This window comes from Neolamprologus brichardi, chromosome 12, assembly GCF_056152115.1.
Source record: "Neolamprologus brichardi isolate AB-2024 chromosome 12, ASM5615211v1, whole genome shotgun sequence".
Taxonomy (NCBI): domain Eukaryota; kingdom Metazoa; phylum Chordata; class Actinopteri; order Cichliformes; family Cichlidae; genus Neolamprologus; species Neolamprologus brichardi.
Window position 1 is genome coordinate 22,600,788 of NC_142115.1, and position 16,959 is coordinate 22,617,746.

Consider the following 16,959-nt stretch of genomic DNA (forward strand, 5'->3'; position numbering starts at 1 on the left):
AGAACTGCTTGTTCAACTTCTTACTATTGCTTGTGGGAAGATTCAGATACAAATATCAGTACACGTTTTCATAAAGAACAATCAGTTCTAAGCAAGGAAAAGATCATCATGCAGCATTCTATCACAAATAAACTTACATCATTAAAAGCTTATGCTGACTAAACAAATTCAATTTTCTATTGACAGGCTCCAAACTGGCTCTTCTAGTTCAGGGCATCAGAGGTGCAGCTGGTATGCAAAAACCTGTTCAGTATTTTAAATACACTCCTTCCCATTTCTCCAATCCTCTGCATGTCCCACCCTAACGGTACATTTGACATGCCATATTAGGCATCTCACACCACTTGGTTCATGCTATAAAAAAGACGCAGGATCAGACTTTTGGTCACCTGAAGTGATCCACATCCAGAGGGACCATGATGATGCTTTCCTTTGTCTTTGTTTTTGTGCTCGCTGGTGAGTTGTTTTCCTTCATATTCTTGTCTACGTTCACGTTTTTAAAAGGAAGGAAATTATTTAGCACGAGTGCACTTTTCACCCATCTCTCCCTCCTCGTGTCAGGTTGTGCATCAGGAGACATTGAGAAGAGGATTGTTGGGGGAGTATCCTGTAAGGAGGACAGGCAGTATCATGTCCAGATAGACTCTGTTCAGGGGGGCAAGACCTGCGGAGGTGCTCTGATTAACACCCGCTGGGTCATCACGGCTTCTCATTGTGCCGAACAGTAAGAAACTGCAGCTTTTGTTGAGTCACTTCACCAATGAGAGGGAATGGTGTTTAAAGCTAGTGTGTCATCAGGAGCACAAATATTGTTGTTATTATATTATGCACTGAAATAAACAAATCAATTTCTTTTTTTTTCCTTTTTTTTTTTTTGCAGAATGGTCAAAGTGAAGATTGGCTTAAACAACGAAGCACCATTATCGAAACAAATTACAGGTTTTTTCAAGAATCTTTTTTCAGGATCCCCCAAAAATCTTGAGCAGAACATTGATCCTAAACAACAGTTTACCTTCAAAGACGGTGATCAACCCCATGATATTATGCTGATAAAACTGAATGAGGATGTGCATCCTAAACTTCCCACTATCAGGCTTCCTCGTGTTGAAGGGTGTCAAAAACCAAATATGAACGATCTTGTTCAGATTGGAGGATGGGGTTTCAAGACAGCTGATGTGAAAAGTAAGGAAACCCTCAGACACTAGATCCAGTTTTTGGAAATAGAAATAAGTTTAATAATGCTTTATCTTATTTCCTCAGAGGCCAGCAACCCCAAGAATTTAAAGTGTGCTATGACTGAGATAGCTCAGTGTGGAGAGAATGATAAACCTGATAGTAAATACTTTAGTGATGAGTCTACCACCATGTGTGCTCATAAACCTGGCGTGGAGTCCTGTTTTGTAAGCAAACTGTTTGATATATTAACCCCGTGTTGGTTTTAATATTAAACTTTAAACACTGACATTTAAAACGATCTAACCTCTGAACTTTGTCTGAATGTCTTCCAGGGTGATGCTGGTACAGCTGTGGAGCACAACGGCATTTTACATGGAATAATTGTCAGTAACCCTGTTGATAAGTGTGCAAATCCTGTTGTAATGCTGAATATTTGTCACTACAGACAGTGGATTGCTGACACCATGCGGAACAATCCATGAGTAAAACACAGAGGAAATAAGTTTCCCTTAAAAATGTCATTTCTTATTTTTCCAAATTTATTCTGAGAATTTAAAGTAAACTGGAAAAGATCAGAGACCAGAGAAGCTGAAACCAAGTATGGTTGCAATATAAACAGCTTGGTTCTGTACACTAAATGAGTTAAACCATTTGTCTCTGAAACCACTGTTTTCATCTATGAATAAAAATGATATGGTTACCTGAAGTTCATGTCTTATCTGATGTCTGTTTGAGGCATTTGAATATCAGATGTTTGTTTTCCATAAAAATGTGATCACTTTCAAATTTCATGCACACTTTTACTTCGTATGAGACGTTCTGTCATGTCAGGCTCACCCACGGTTGATTGAGTGCCGGCAGAATAAATCATCTCCTTCATTTATGTTAAATCAGCACAACTCCAGATTATAGTATGTGCTAGAATACCCCCAACATACAAGATGATTGAGACTATGCTGTAGAATTTGGGTTTAACTGTAGTTTCTATTAAAAATACACTTTCTAATTTTAGAATATAAAGTACCTGAAGTGTAACACAATAAAAATATTTCTGCACAAAACCGAACATTACAATAAAGCCCGATTCTCCGTTTGAATAAGATTTATCAATTTAAATTCAATCAATTTATTTATAAGCACATTTAAAAACACAGGTTGACCAAAGTGCTGTACATATCAAAAAACGTAAAAACTAGAACAAACACAAACAGAGAATAAAACACGAACTCAGTCGCAATTAAAAGCTAAAAAGTAAAAATGTGTTTTCAGATGTGTTTTAAAAATGCCGAGTGTTGGAGAGATCCTAATATGAAGGGGCAGACTGTTCCAAAGTTTGGCCCAACAATCACAAAGGCCGGGTCTCCTCTGTTTTTTTTAGCCTAGAAGCAACATCAGCTGACCTGAGAGTTTTATTTGGAGTATTTTTAGTTAAAAGGTCAGAGAGGTATGACGGAGCTAATCCATTCAGAGACTTAAACACAAGCAATAACATCTTAAAATCAATTCTACAACGTTCTGGAAGCCAGTGCCACTTAGTGGCCATCTGTCTTTGAGACATGTTTTATTTTTTCAAGGACTGGATATGCAGTCAGCTCACTCTGGATACTGATTACAAAGCTTGAGAGGAAATCATCTGTCAACAAGCTTCCTCAATTTACTGAGGATGAAACCTGAGACGGTACAATGATCATTTTTTGTTTATTTTCCAAAAAATCATTAAATTACAGACAGACTGAAAGTCCATGCTGCTTAAAAATTTACAGTTCAAGGTGAACCCCACAAAGGTTCGTCTCACATCTGCTAAAAAAAACATCATGATGATCCCTGAGACTTTTGGGAAAATATTCTGCGGACTGACGAAGAAAGCTGAACTTTTTGGAAGGTTTGAGCCCTGTTAGTTAGTGTAAAACTGGCACTGCATAAAAATGAGATCATATTAACAGTCAAACGCGGTGGTGGTAGTGTGATAGTCTGGGTCTGCTATGCTGCTTCAGGATGACCTGCTGTGATTGATGGCACCATGAATGTTGATCTCTACCAGGAAATCCTGAAGGAGAATGTCCGGCCATCAGTTTGTCCCTTCAAGCTCAAGCACTCTTGGGTTACGCAGCAAGTCCACCTCTGAATGGCTTAAAAAATAAATAAAATGAAGGTTTCAGAGTGGCCTAATCAAAGTCTGGAGTTAAATCAGATTTAGATGCTTTGGCATGATTTTAAAAGGGCCGCTCATGGTTGAAAACCCTCCAGTGTGGCTGATGCAATTTTCCAAAGAAGAGCGGGCCACAATTCCTCCCTCTCGCCCAGAGACGAGAAAGACTCATAGTCAGTTAAACCAAATGCTTGATTGCTTTACTCAGGCAATCTTTGTCTTGTCCTGAAATTTCTTTGATGATCTAAAACATATGAGTATGACAAATATGCAAAAAAAAAAAATTTTAAAAATCAATCAACCGTGAAGCAGGTAAATACTTTGTTGCAGCACTGTATTAATATATTTATAATAATACACTTAATATACTTTCTGTCATTAAATTGTTTATTAAATTGATATTTACGTTGGTGCAGTATGCATGGCTGTGGGGAAGATCCTTCCCCAAACTGCAAAACTTATGAAAATACAGCTAAAACACCCCAATTATTTGTTTCTTCCAGATTGTCAGATCTTGGGCCTTATGCTTCACACCTCTGTTTTACAGAAACCGCACATTGTATTGTCAAGTTTTCAATCTGACTCAGTCCAGTAATCACATAAAGTCAGGGACAATAAGCTTTAACAGGACATCATTTATAGATTCAACGCTGTTCCTCAGATAAACATGCAGACACATACAAAAAAGTTTCATATGATTTAATGATATGAACCTATTATCATTACAGCACTCTTTATAAGCATTCCCAAGACTTGTTCTTCAGGCAGCATCCATCTGCCAGGTCTTTGCACAAAAGCACATCGGCTCTTCTGTAACACACACACAGAAATACAAATGTGCATACTGTCACTCATTGAGGTCCAGTGGTGAGTTCTCTGGTTTCATCTCTCAGAAAGGTGAGAAAAGAGTTAGGTGCAGACACTCCTGTGCATGGCGTTACAGTTAAATGTGTCACACAAACTGTTGGACAAGGTCTGGGTCAGGGCCGCTGCACACCCGTTCAGGTGAGGAACGCTGTCACCCTGTGGCTCGGGGCGGAATCAAATAATCTTCACTATGGGGAAGTACTTATGAGCTGAGAAGTCAAACTCTGGGAGCACCTGGGGATAAAGAAATGTATAGCTGCATTAAGAGAAGCACAATGTAACCAATATGTACACAGTTAGTACTTTTTAAAATATCAACGACTCCTATTTAAATTATCAAATGTATTTGTTTGATTCTTTTGGTTTGTAGCTTAAAAGATCTACGTTGTATTAACTGTAAATGCTGACACAAACACAAACAATAATACAAGTAATGTAAGTAATGTGTTACCTTGGTTTCCTTCTTATGACCTCCAGCCAGTAGTTTCATAACTACAATATTAGGTTTGGCCACCTTCAGTATACGGTTCACCTGTTATCAAAGAGTGATGAGTGGTTATAGAACAAGACAAGAAAAAGTGCAGATAAGATATCATTGTATAAAATTGAAAACCACCCCAAGATAATTACATACACCGTTGCTTTTATGCATCGCAGCTACATTATAGAACAGTGTGTTCAAACCAAGGGACAGTCACAGGAGCTAATGATGCTAACGTGTCGATGTTCGGACACAGGCAGCTGGAGCAGATCAGTATCTGTAAGGCCTCACCGTCACTACTTTGAATCTATAAACTGGCCTTCTGCACTCTGTGTGTGCTGCTGGTGCCTTTTGGAGCATCTGTGATGAATTATGTGACTAAAATTATGGCTTGCTGGGTGATAAAATCCATCTAGGAAGTTTGTGTTTCAGTTTTGGTGATTGACAGAGCAGTATTTTACCAATTTACTCATTTGTTTATATGGGCATCTATCTAGCTAGTAGGGCTGGGTATCGTCACTGATTTCTAGAATCGATTCAATTCCGATTCACAAGGTCCTGAATCGATTCGATCCACGATTCGATTTAATTCGATTCGATTCGATTCGATTCGATTCAATTCGATTTGAATCTGGGAAATTTTGACAGTCAGAAATATTATAATTCAGATCAGTGCATTTACATATTTTTGTATCTATAAAAAGGAAGCTGACACAAGCAAGACTAGGTGTGAGTGTCACAGCAGATGCCTTTGTGTCAAAGTAGCTGAAGATAAAACACAGAAAAACATGAAGGTGATTTTACTGGCCTGGGATTTTATAAAAATATTCTGCAGTACATCAAAAACGAAAGAAAACCATTAATCAACATATGAACGTTACCTCTGACGTTACAGCGGTTTTATTAGAGACACGGTTAAGCGTTTTGCATTTTGCATAATTTTAAAAAGTTTAAATTGGTTCAGTATTGAACAGCAGAAATGAGGTTTTCTTTTCGGAAGAATGTAAAAGGGGAAAAAACAGCGGCCGACAGCGCTGTAAACAACAGTAGACTTGTGTGTAACAAGCAAGCGAATAATGCAGAAAACAGATTTTTAGACGGGAAACTGTTCTTGAAGTACAGAAAGCGAGAGAGAGAGAGCTGTGCATCGTGGTGGAAGCAAAACAGTAAAAGTCAGAGTGAATACATGACGATGTTTATGTGAAGCGTAGTTTGGAGAGAGATCAAACTAACAGCTTTAGAATCAGCGCAAAAAGGGCGTGAACACAAAGCGCGGACCCGCCGACAGATCAGAATCAGCGAGCTGGCGGCTTTCAGCCCTGACTGAGAAAGGCGACATCTAACTGATTCTGATCCGCGGGTTGCGCTGTGTGTTTAAGTCTTTGTGCAGAATCCGTGTTCCTGCTCTCATTTACTGTCTTAGCTGTTTGGTGGTTGTTGAAATTTTGTGAGATTTCACCAGAGATTCTGGCATTTCGGGCAAAATAAATTTATATTAAAAAATCGATTCAGGATTTTAATGAATCGATTTTACGTTATCCAAGCCAGAATCGATTTTAATCAATAAATTGATTATAAAAACCCACCCCTACTAGCTAGTAATAGCTAAACGCAGGGCTTCATGCATGCATCCAAATAAGGTTTGGCTCGAATGTAAGATTAATGCTACACATCTGGACTCAGCACTCTCTTGTAAAAGAGCGTCTTAATCTCAAGAGCTTTACTTCCTAACTAAACAAATGCTAATGAACATAAACCGCTGTATTTATTTCACAGTATTTTGACTTTCTGACCTCCGGATCGGGACTGGGCACATTTTCAAGGATGAGCTTCGCCTGCTGAAAGTGTTTGCTAGCTGCCAGATAGAGGTCTGCAGAGCCTGGTGGAGGATTGTATTTCTTCAGATCAGACATCTCCTGAAATAGGCAAGAAGAGGAAAAACATTTTAAAAAGAAAGTGGAATATTTAAAAAAAAAAAAAGATGAATTAGGCCCATAAAAAGACACAGTACCTTGAACTGGATGTAGTGCACAGGTGGAGGGGTGACCACACTGTTGAAGGGGGCGAAGCGATGCTCATAGCGAACCTGCTCGCTGTCCAGTTCAAACTGAGGCTTACGCACCTTCCCATCCATATCCAGAGCTACCATCGTCTGAAGAGAAAGGCCGGGAAAGGGCATGTTACACTTTGTTGTGCCAAAAGTGGCCTAATAATGGCCATTATTTTTATGCCTACCTTGTACATGCCAGCACACATGTTCTGGTATGCTTGACTCATGGTAATCTCCTTGCTGAGAGGGCGAACTGAAGAAAATCAGAAACAATAACTTCAGTGCTCTTTGGAGAAATATCGACAGGATGACGCCACTTCTACAATGAATTGGTCATTTCTGATCAGACTTCAGTTTGTATGTTGTGGTTATCCGATTCAGATAAAAGCAACACAACAAAATGGTAAATGGTAAATGGCCTGTATTTATATAGCACTTTACTAGTCCCTAAGGACCCCAAAGCGCTTTACATATCCAGTCATCCACCCATTCACACACACATTCACACACTGGTGATGGCAAGCTACATTGTAGCCACAGCCACCCTGGGGCGCACTGACAGAGGCGAGGCTGCCGGACACTGGCGCCACCGGGCCCTCTGACCACCACCAGTAGGCAATGGGTGAAGTGTCTTGCCCAAGGACACAACGACCGAGACTGTCCAAGACGGGGCTCGAACCGGCAACCTTCCGATTACAAGGCAAACTCCCAACTCTTGAGCCACGATCGTCAAATGTACCTTTCTTCTTCTTCTTGGTCTTTTTGCTGCTGCGCCCTTTCAGCTGCTCCTCTAGAATCCGCTCTTCTGCCATCTGAGAGGAGTCAGCTCTGCTTAGAGTGGACATCAGCCACGCATAAAGGAACTCTGACAGGTACCTACAACCAAAACAAACACATGCTCATTTACAGCAAACCTGCACCCAGGTTATGTGGGAGAGAGAGAGTTCAGCTTCTGCCAGTAATTCACAGAGGCATGCAATCTTACCAGTAAATGTAATAGTATTCATGCATGCTGTAAAGCTCCAGCTCAAAGCCACTCAGCAGGTACTGAATCATGATCCTCAGGTTATGATAGAGGATCCAGGTCCCAAGACAGGCTAGATGCTGTCGTTGAGGCTCCAGTTTCATCAGTAAGCTATGCAGAGCTGCATCCACCTTCTCAGCCTGTAGAGCACAAAGAAAGAGTTCTGAGGTTGCTTGATGAATTTAGAGAAACTGCCTGTAGCACGAACGGCAAAGACAGCTGATTTGGATGAACGTAGCTGCAGCTCACTTCATCTTGCAGTGTGGCAAACTCTTCAAGAATGTGTCCCAGCTTGTCTCTCTGTCGAGCACGGTTGTGTCCATGGATCTGGATCAGGCTGCAGAAAGGCTATGGGGAAAACACTCAGTTCAGCTCATATTACGCCAGATCAGTCGAAAAACAGTCACCTCAAAGCCCTTCAGATTGTAACGTCTCTATAATATTAGAAAGAAACCCTAACAATCAGACGACTCGTTATGAGCAACCACTTGGCAACAGTGGGGAGGAAAAACTTCCTTTTAACAGGAAGAAACCTCCAGCAGAACCATGCTCGGGGAGAGGGCAGCCATCTCCTGCAGCAGGTTGCGGGTGAGTGGCAAGAGAAAATGAATACATACAACAATCATAAACATAATCCATTATAGGGATAAACGTTTGTGATGTTTATATTTTATTACACATAAGTCTCCACGGTGGAAACACATGTCTATGTCTACTTTCATACGATTTACCTCTAAGTCAGCTACTGAGAGTCAAATATAATAAACGATGACTTAGATATAGAGACTTTGAGCCACAGCAATAACATACCCTGGAGCAGTGTGTAACAAAAGAGTCAATGTAGTCCTTCGCTTGGTGATTGTTGAAGAGACAACACCTGGAGAGACAGAGGTACAACAACACATGTGACAAGGTCAATCTGAGCCAAACAAAGGGACATTTGTTCTGGAGCTTAGCTTCTTGTCTATTTGAGGTTTACAACCAGAACTCACACACTGCAGTGCGTTCAGAGTAAGTGTATCCAGTAGCTTAACTGCAGGCCAAATGATCACTGCTATATGATATCTAATCACTTGTTATCATTTATTATACAATATCAGTGTGTTCAATGTTTCCACTGATGATCAGATGTTAAATAAGTGGTTACGATATTTGACCAGTTTATAAAGGATATTGTTATTAAGTGTTTTAAATCCGATCACATCATATCTCATTTCTCACTGTGTTTCATTTCAGCCTACAGTAATGTCATTATTGTGTCATATATATCCTGATATTTTTCTGTTGCACCAACTATCCTCTGACAGTAGAAAGGTTAAAGTAATCAATACAGGTAAAAGCATATTGTAAACCTCAAATCACAGCTAAGCTAGAGACAAAACAACAGACCAACTAATCTCATTTAGTATTTAAAATAAACACAACTTACTTGTATGAGAGGACTGGTGGGCTGACAAAGTACCTCAGAGCATCTTTAATCATGTCTTGCATCAGGTGGGTGCCAAACACTTTTTTATTATCTATCAGGAATGTCGTCTGGATTGATGGGAAAAAAATGAAATGTAGTTTCATTTACTTTTTTATTAAATACTCCATAGTATCTATGGAGTATTTATATCTATGCAAGTATTTTTCATATTTGCATAGGTCGTATCTACATGGATCACCAAAATAAAACCACAGGTACATTTGAAAGATTTAGGAAAGCAAGTATTCATCTACCTGAAGAAGAGATCTGGAGAGCACACAGGGAGACTGCTCACTGAATTCACAGAAGAAGTCCTGGTAAAAACATCAGCAACAACAAAACACAATCTTTAAGTTATCATAGAAGAAACTATAATTAGAGCCCGAGCACGAAACGTGCGAAGGCTGCTTGTTATTATTATTTTGTCCAATGAATTGCCTTTTTGAAAGTCTTAGTATAGTTATAAATTCATGAAATTTGGCACACGATGAAAAATAAGATATTTTATTGGTTTGGAACAGCTGTATACATGAAACTTGGTACACACGCGTAACATACAAAGACGGACAAAAATGTCCAGGGGCCCATCACCCCAAACCCAACAGGAAGTGGCGATGTCGTGGCGGCACGCCACATTTCGATCATTCGCCACGAAACTGCTGTAACTCAAAAACGGATTGAACAAACTCTACCAGACTTGACAGGCATGATGAGAGTCTGGCTCTGAACAGCTTGATATACCATTTGTCAGCGATAGTTTGAGCGCCGCCTAGTTGAAACAGGAAATGCGCAGTAGCTTATAATCATTATCAAATCCAGATTAACTTTTAATAGGTACTTGCAGTGTGACATACTGTTAACTGGGATACTTCGTCGCCACCTAGTGGGCACAGGAGGTGTTGGGCATGGCTCGATGGTGCCAGAGTGCGCGGGCTCTCTCAGTGCTGCTTGCAGCTTTAATTTCAATTTATATTTCCAACTGGACACACAAATCCCCTTTGGGGTTGTCTCAGGGAGGGCATCTGGTGCATAACTGAAACAGTCTAGCTTTTAGAAGAAACTTTCTAATGTCCTGAAAAGCTTGTTTATAATAAAACTTAATAAAAAACGAATGCATCAAGACAAACCTCAGGAAATGTATTTACCAGTATGCCATGTAGGTTGGTAGTGTTGATCACGTCACAAACAGTCTTAATGCGCTCTATAAGCTTGCTGAAATACGCCACCATGTCCTCCCTCTTAATGATTTTGGCGTAGCGAGGAAAGGTGGGTGGCAGCAATCTCTGGTTGACTAAAGGCTCAAAGCCCATCATGATGGGGTGGTCTGCAGCAATCACAGGGAACAAAACAAATCACAACATAAATTAGAGACATGAACACAGGTCACATTTGGAAAAAAATGTAACTGAATCATCTTTAAGGACTTGCCAAACCAAAGTAAATGAAAAGAAGTTGATTTTTTCAGTTCTGTGTGAGGAAGACTGTTAGTGTAGACAAGTTACATCCAGTGTGGACTTTAGGTTGCCATTAGGATGACTTAACTGAACAACTGGAACCTCAGAATGATTATTTTATGCTCAAATTCTTTAATTACCCATTTTTAAACATATCTTTTGCAGCTGTAGCTGAGCTGTTGGCTTGCAAATTGCAAAAAAAAAGGCTTAACTTGTACTCCACTTAACAGATTAAACGTGAATGTGCGTGCTACCTCCTTTAGTGGTGTCATTTTGTGACTGGATGCCATGCTGAATGCTGGAATGAATGGGGGATAACAGGTCAGCTGCCTGTGCCACGAGCTTCTGGGCCTCGCTCACTGAGCTGGTCTGATAAAGACACAAAACAAAACACTTACTAACAAGCCCCCTTATCAACAAAAGTATATATAATTTGTAAATATCACAGTTATATATAAACATCAGGGTTTTTCTAACACATCAAAATTTCCTCCTCAGAAGAAAATCATCAGGAATGTTAAAAAACAAACTTCCTCCATTATTCTTTGTTTTGTTTTTAAGATATTTTGCTTCATTTACTCATATTTTTGTTCAGAAATAAAGGAAAAATGTTAGATAAGTAACTCATTACCTCAGCTACATGTGGACTACTTGTCTTTACATGTGTGGTCACAAGAAAAACTCTGTTTATATGTAACGCATGCAGTAAACAGAATCAGTCTATCTGCTGCTGGGCTTTTGTCGATATGTGCATTACCTCTTTCTTGGTAAAGGCGATCAGTGCAGTCAGTAGAAGGCGTGTGAACTTTATTCTATTGAATAGTGCCAGACACTGTTGATGCTGAAAAAAACAAAGCATGGGAGAACATTGCAGAGCTATTAATACACCTGTTTTTTTAAAAGACTGTTCAGAAAAGTCCATTTTTGGGTCTCCTTGTTTTTTTCCCCTTCCTTTCTTTATATAACTATATAACTGAAAGAGCTGGAAATTCCAGAGCTGAGTCTTTAAGAGGTCATGTGAGTCCCACACTCTTTATTGACACAGAGATATAGCTGGTAGTGAGATATGACTCAAAAGGTATAAATTACAAAGAAACGTGAGATAATTTGTTGCTGGAGTTAAAGAAAATGCCTCTAGAAAAAAAAACTGTTGCAAAAACTCAACACAAATGTGTGAATGATCTCACTTACCTCCAGCTCAACCTCCGGGTTTCGCTGCTCACCTTGTCGACTGCGCGTACTCTGACGGAGCACAAAATAACCCAGAAACATCTCATGTCAGAAAAGCTTTTGCATTATCAGTGCGTCATTGAAATGGCAATGGCCTTTACTTAAAGCAACAAGAATAATTACCTTAACTTTCCTCTGTAATTCATCTTCTACATCTTTCAGCATACCTGAAGGGATTAATACGTCATGAGAGATGAATGATTACAGTGTCTGCCTGTAATTGCTTTAGCTCTCTACACTGTAGTTGATGCTGCAGACTAAAGCCCAATCCCAATGTGTACACACAGGTTCATAAACTTGGATGTGTGTTTATGCTAAAACCACGAGGGCCTACAGTCAAAGTATCAAGTGTTCTTTGGCAGAGATTTTTAAACCTTGTTGCACGTCTACATTTCTGCAGATGCTGCCTGAGGGCATTACCCACAAAAAGTCTCAAACACACAATCCTAGGCCTCAAACTGACTTACTCAATGTGTGCTCCTGTGCACTCGAATGGTATCATTTAGGTTGTTAAGAGTTTAATTTTTATGCTTTAGGTTGGAGATTGATATTGAGCCTTACTCAGTTATGACTGGAAGTCTTCATACCTGTCACCCGCAGATCTGTGACATTATTAGCCATCTTAAAGCCATAGGTCATGGCCTGGAAATCCTCCTGCATAAAGAAATATAAGATAAAAATCACCATTCAGACATATGACAGTTTTATAAATGGGCTACTACGAGAACAACTTTTCAAACAAATAGATTTAAACAACACACATTTGCAATCAAACTAAAGCTCTTTGGGTCCTGAAATGCTACACTGAGCTCCATCTTTCAGATAACTTACTCACAGCTTTTTCTTTCCCACCTGGGTTTTTTTTGTGTTGGTCCATGATTTTAACCTGCTATCTGTTCTGACTTCATGTCCACATTGAAACGTGCAGTACCACGGTAACCAAACATTTACTGACTGACAGCAGAAAACTGCTCACCTCTTCAAACACAGCAGCCTTGTTGACCTTTTCCCGGGAAATGTCACACACCTTCAGCAAGCCCAGGGCAAAAGCTTTGAGGGCTGGCTCCTCAATCAGGTCAGGGTTGTGAACATAGAGGCAGGTAAACACAGTCTGGGCCAGTGAGTGGCCCTCCAACCATGTTATCTACATATACACACATATTAGAAAACACAAACATGCATACATAAATATGTCTTGATCAGTGAGTCCGCAGTTTGAGTCATCGCTGGCTCGACCTGTATCAGTAATCTCGCCAAAGCTTATTGTGTTTCTCAAATTTTACAATCTAATAAAGACAAAAATGGCATAAAAACGTTAAAACAGCTACAAATACAGAATATAGATTAAGCTAATACTACTGCAGCAAACATTTTCCAATCCAGTCACATTTCAGAAAATCTGCAGTACAAAGGAATTACAGGGGGCAGCACATTACTTGAACATAACTTTCAAAATGTTGCCTTATAATAAGCAAAAGCTAACTAACCAAACAGCAGAAACAGGTGTCGATGATCCCGATGAGTTCAGGAAGACTGAGGTCTTTGACCTTGATGGCACCCTCCTGGAACAAAGAAAGAGGGAGATAAGGTGGTTAAATGTGTTTTATATACACAAACAAATGAAACTAAGCTCTGAAAAATTAAATCTAGGATTACATTACATCTCTGTCTGTATACTGTTTTCATTCCATGAAAAAGAGATCAGTACCTTAATAGCTTGCTCAAAGTTGAGCACTTTCCTGTTGACCTGGTTTCCAATCATTCCCGCATCCATCTTAGGATCCATCATCTCTATAGCTGACATGGCTTCAAACAAGCCAAACCTGCAGCAGAAGTAAAACATTTTTGACCTCTGTAACATTTTTTCTGTGTTCACTACATAAAAACATAAAAACACTGACAATATTTATGGACCGATCCAAAAATGAATGCAAATATCAACCCAATTAAATTCAAAGTCACTTGTGGCAAAAACATTAGAAGCTTTCATTATAATTACTCCGCGCAGTCAATGTTTTGAACTATGACTTTGGGACATGAAAACTTTTTTAATTGAGAATCTGTGCAGCAGTAAGATGAAAAGCTCGTTTCTAACTTGAAGGACTCAAAAAAGCACTTTGGTGTACTCACAGCTTGTCATGAAGCAACTCTCCAAGGTTCAAATCTGCATGAATAAAGGATGACAACAAGGAAGGAGAAACACGTCAGTCCCTTTTTTTAACTGCACACACACACACGTGCACACACACACGCACACACGCACCTTACCTTTGCAGGCGCTTTTGAATTCATGTGTAATATCAACCCAGTTGGCGTTGTTCTTCATCTTTTCTGGGATACCCAGCCCCCAGCCAGTGTCATCATCATCAACTGCTGATTTCATCACCATGGTGACAGCTTAAGACACATAGATAAATATTACATTAAATTAACCATTGCATGCCAATGTAAAGCATTTTGCTAAGTCATCCATCCAACTGCCTAGCCAACTTAAAAGTTTAGGGAGGCAGTGAGGGGGCCAGCAGCCTCTGTGTTTCTGTGTCTCTGTGTTAGCGCTGTGATGCTAACACAGAGATGCAAACACCCATAAACTTTACTTGCACAACTACACTTAATGCCAATTTAGAATCAGCAATTACCATACGGTTTGTGGGAGGACACCAGAGCACCCACAGGAACCCCACAAAGACACATGGAGGATATGAAAAAAACAAACAAACACACACACATAAAGCTCCAAATCTGCAATGTCTCCACACTTTTTCTTTCCTTTACTGAAAAGAAAGATTTATTTTCCTATATAAAAACATTTTTCTCATTTTTGTATTTATTTTAATAACAGATATAGCCATGCTTGTACCTGATGAATTCTAGCTCAAAGTTAGTACTAGGTCCTTGTTATAATTAGCTCAGCTAATGGCATAAGAGTTACACTTGATTAAGAGGTTTCTTATCTTATTAGGTTTTCCTTGCTGAAGTGAAATCATATTTTCCTCAGGTCATAGGCTAACAAAATTCTAATTCTTGAGAATGTAGGTTCAATATCCCTAGGATTAGTGGGGTTAGGTTAGCTGGTGTTTGGTGTTTAGTGTGATTGTGAGTGTGAATGGCTGTCCGTCTCTCTGTGATAACCCTGCAACAGACTGGTGAGCTGTCCAGGGTGTACTCTTTGCTTCCTGGGGAAGCAAATGGATGGATGGATCTTCAGGACGTATTTCCACTAACTAAATGAGCAGAATCATCCACGTAAAGGATTCAGGTTCATGAGACACAGCCTGAGGCATGTCATTAATATAGATGGAAAAAAGTAATGAACCGAAAATAGATCCTGTTATACCATAAATAACATTTCCATGGGGTGACCTTTAAGAATCATTATTTAATTCTACATAATATTTTCTTTCCAATAAAAGTCTTGAACCACCTCAGATATTTACATAGATTTCCTGTGTGGATTAGAGAAAATCCGAAGTAAATTAAAAATTATTTTAAAGTCATTATATATGTACACTGTACAATCATTCCACAGTGGAAAAAGAAAAGTTAAAAGAAGTCATCAAAAGCCCAAAATTACCATGACATTCATGCCCATAACGAATGTATGTAAACTTCTGACCAAAACTATATTGGCTCTATATTGCTTGTAGAGTAGAATAATCTACAGTTTCAAAAGACTTCTGAAGGTAGTGTATATTATACTGTATATTAAATATAATTTTATTACTGAGCTATGAAAGGTTAGTATGAGTAAAGTACGTTGGCTAAATAATAAAAAACATAAACATTTAAAACGTCATCATGCAGTGTAACAGTTGTAACACAGCTCAAAGTTAACGTACAGTAAGAAAATGAATGTGATCCAACGTAATAATATAATTCATTGATCAGTCATAAAGCTTGTTTTTTGCTTCTCAGCATTAAAACCGCAATGCATTATTATTTTTCAACTGGAAATGTGTCAATTTATGTGTGTTCTTAAAAGCTTTTACACATTTTTGTTTACATTAGATCTTGACTCATTGAAGTTTGACGAGGCTGATCTAAGCTAACAACAGAGGATTAACATGCGAGCTGACTTGAGAAGCTTGTTATGGCCTAAAATGGTGTAAACTGCACTCCAGAGTGCCCTGGAAAGTCTCAGCCGTCAACACTAATGAACTGATGTGGTCAGGGAGAGTTGAAACCATTTTTAAATGACTGGTTCATTCACCTGTAACATATATAACGTTTAGAGGACATATAAGAGGCAACACTGGTAATCACTTGTATAGATGCCTAAATAAAAAGCCTATCAGAAATCGATATTACCCGATTAAATGTCCGTAAAATGATCAATGAGATAAGTAGTAACTGTTTGTCTCCTAACATATACCTTTTTGAAACTAATAACATGGATGTCAAAAGGTCACCTAAGTTTACACAGTCCTCAAAAGCGTACTAAAACTCTTAGGCAAGATACATAATTTTAAAAGACACGAGATGGTATGAGTTAGCTATCACCAATCGTCACATTAGCTAGCTTTACCGTGTGCAAACAAGCTAATGTTGCCGACACTGGGTGTTCTCTGTGAACAAAAGCTGCTTATGGATGTTTTAACAGGTTAATCCATTCCACTCAGGTATATAAAACACGAAGACTGTTACTTAGAAATTATACTTTCGCTGTAAATCAGCACGTACCTTACTATATTGTATTAACCATGTAGCTAATCAAAGATCCCCCCGAAGACTGTAAAGATTGGCGCACATGAATGACGTCATCAGCAGCAGCGATAGGAAATGTAGTCCTGTGAACGCCAAACCTAACGGAACGCTTATGGCTTAAAATCAGACCAGTGACGATATAAAACGATTTTTGAGTTTTAAGGATTCAGTGAGCTAATTTACGATGTTCATATCGTAGCATTAAATGCCGCTTACACCACGCGCAAAGACGTAACCACTCTCGCGGTGCTCACTAACTGCCCCCTCTAGTTGTGTCTGTTCTCATCTCATCATCATCATCATCATCAGGGCGTTTCAACGCTCAGGAGAACAGTAGCTGTCGCCTCTTATCTCGC

At 39.2% G+C, this 16,959-nt stretch overlaps 2 protein-coding genes across 2 annotated transcripts; one reads left to right on the top strand and one right to left on the bottom strand.

Moving 5' to 3' along the window:
* The first annotated feature begins 373 nt into the window (after positions 1-373).
* Positions 374-1,658, top strand: LOC102791227 (kallikrein-2-like). The gene is made up of 5 exons (XM_087848729.1): positions 374-456; positions 562-724; positions 881-1,182; positions 1,261-1,400; positions 1,509-1,658. Exons 1-5 carry the CDS (start codon positions 417-419, stop codon positions 1,656-1,658), a joined length of 795 nt encoding a protein of 264 aa, XP_087704855.1. The 5' UTR covers positions 374-416.
* A 2,351-nt stretch (positions 1,659-4,009) lies between these two features.
* On the bottom strand, positions 4,010-16,864 carry naa35 (N-alpha-acetyltransferase 35, NatC auxiliary subunit). Its single transcript, XM_087849186.1, has 23 exons — positions 16,580-16,864; positions 14,168-14,296; positions 14,030-14,063; positions 13,608-13,722; positions 13,387-13,461; positions 12,876-13,043; positions 12,487-12,553; positions 12,023-12,066; positions 11,861-11,911; positions 11,427-11,510; positions 10,924-11,038; positions 10,361-10,539; positions 9,470-9,529; positions 9,177-9,283; positions 8,558-8,624; positions 7,997-8,095; positions 7,709-7,887; positions 7,463-7,599; positions 6,909-6,976; positions 6,685-6,825; positions 6,467-6,589; positions 4,644-4,724; positions 4,010-4,426 (listed from the first exon to the last, which is right to left on the bottom strand). The coding sequence occupies exons 2-23, from the start codon at positions 14,286-14,288 to the stop codon at positions 4,367-4,369; spliced, it is 2,175 nt and encodes a 724-aa protein (XP_087705312.1). The 5' UTR covers positions 14,289-14,296; positions 16,580-16,864; the 3' UTR covers positions 4,010-4,366.
* Positions 16,865-16,959: the final 95 nt, after the last annotated feature.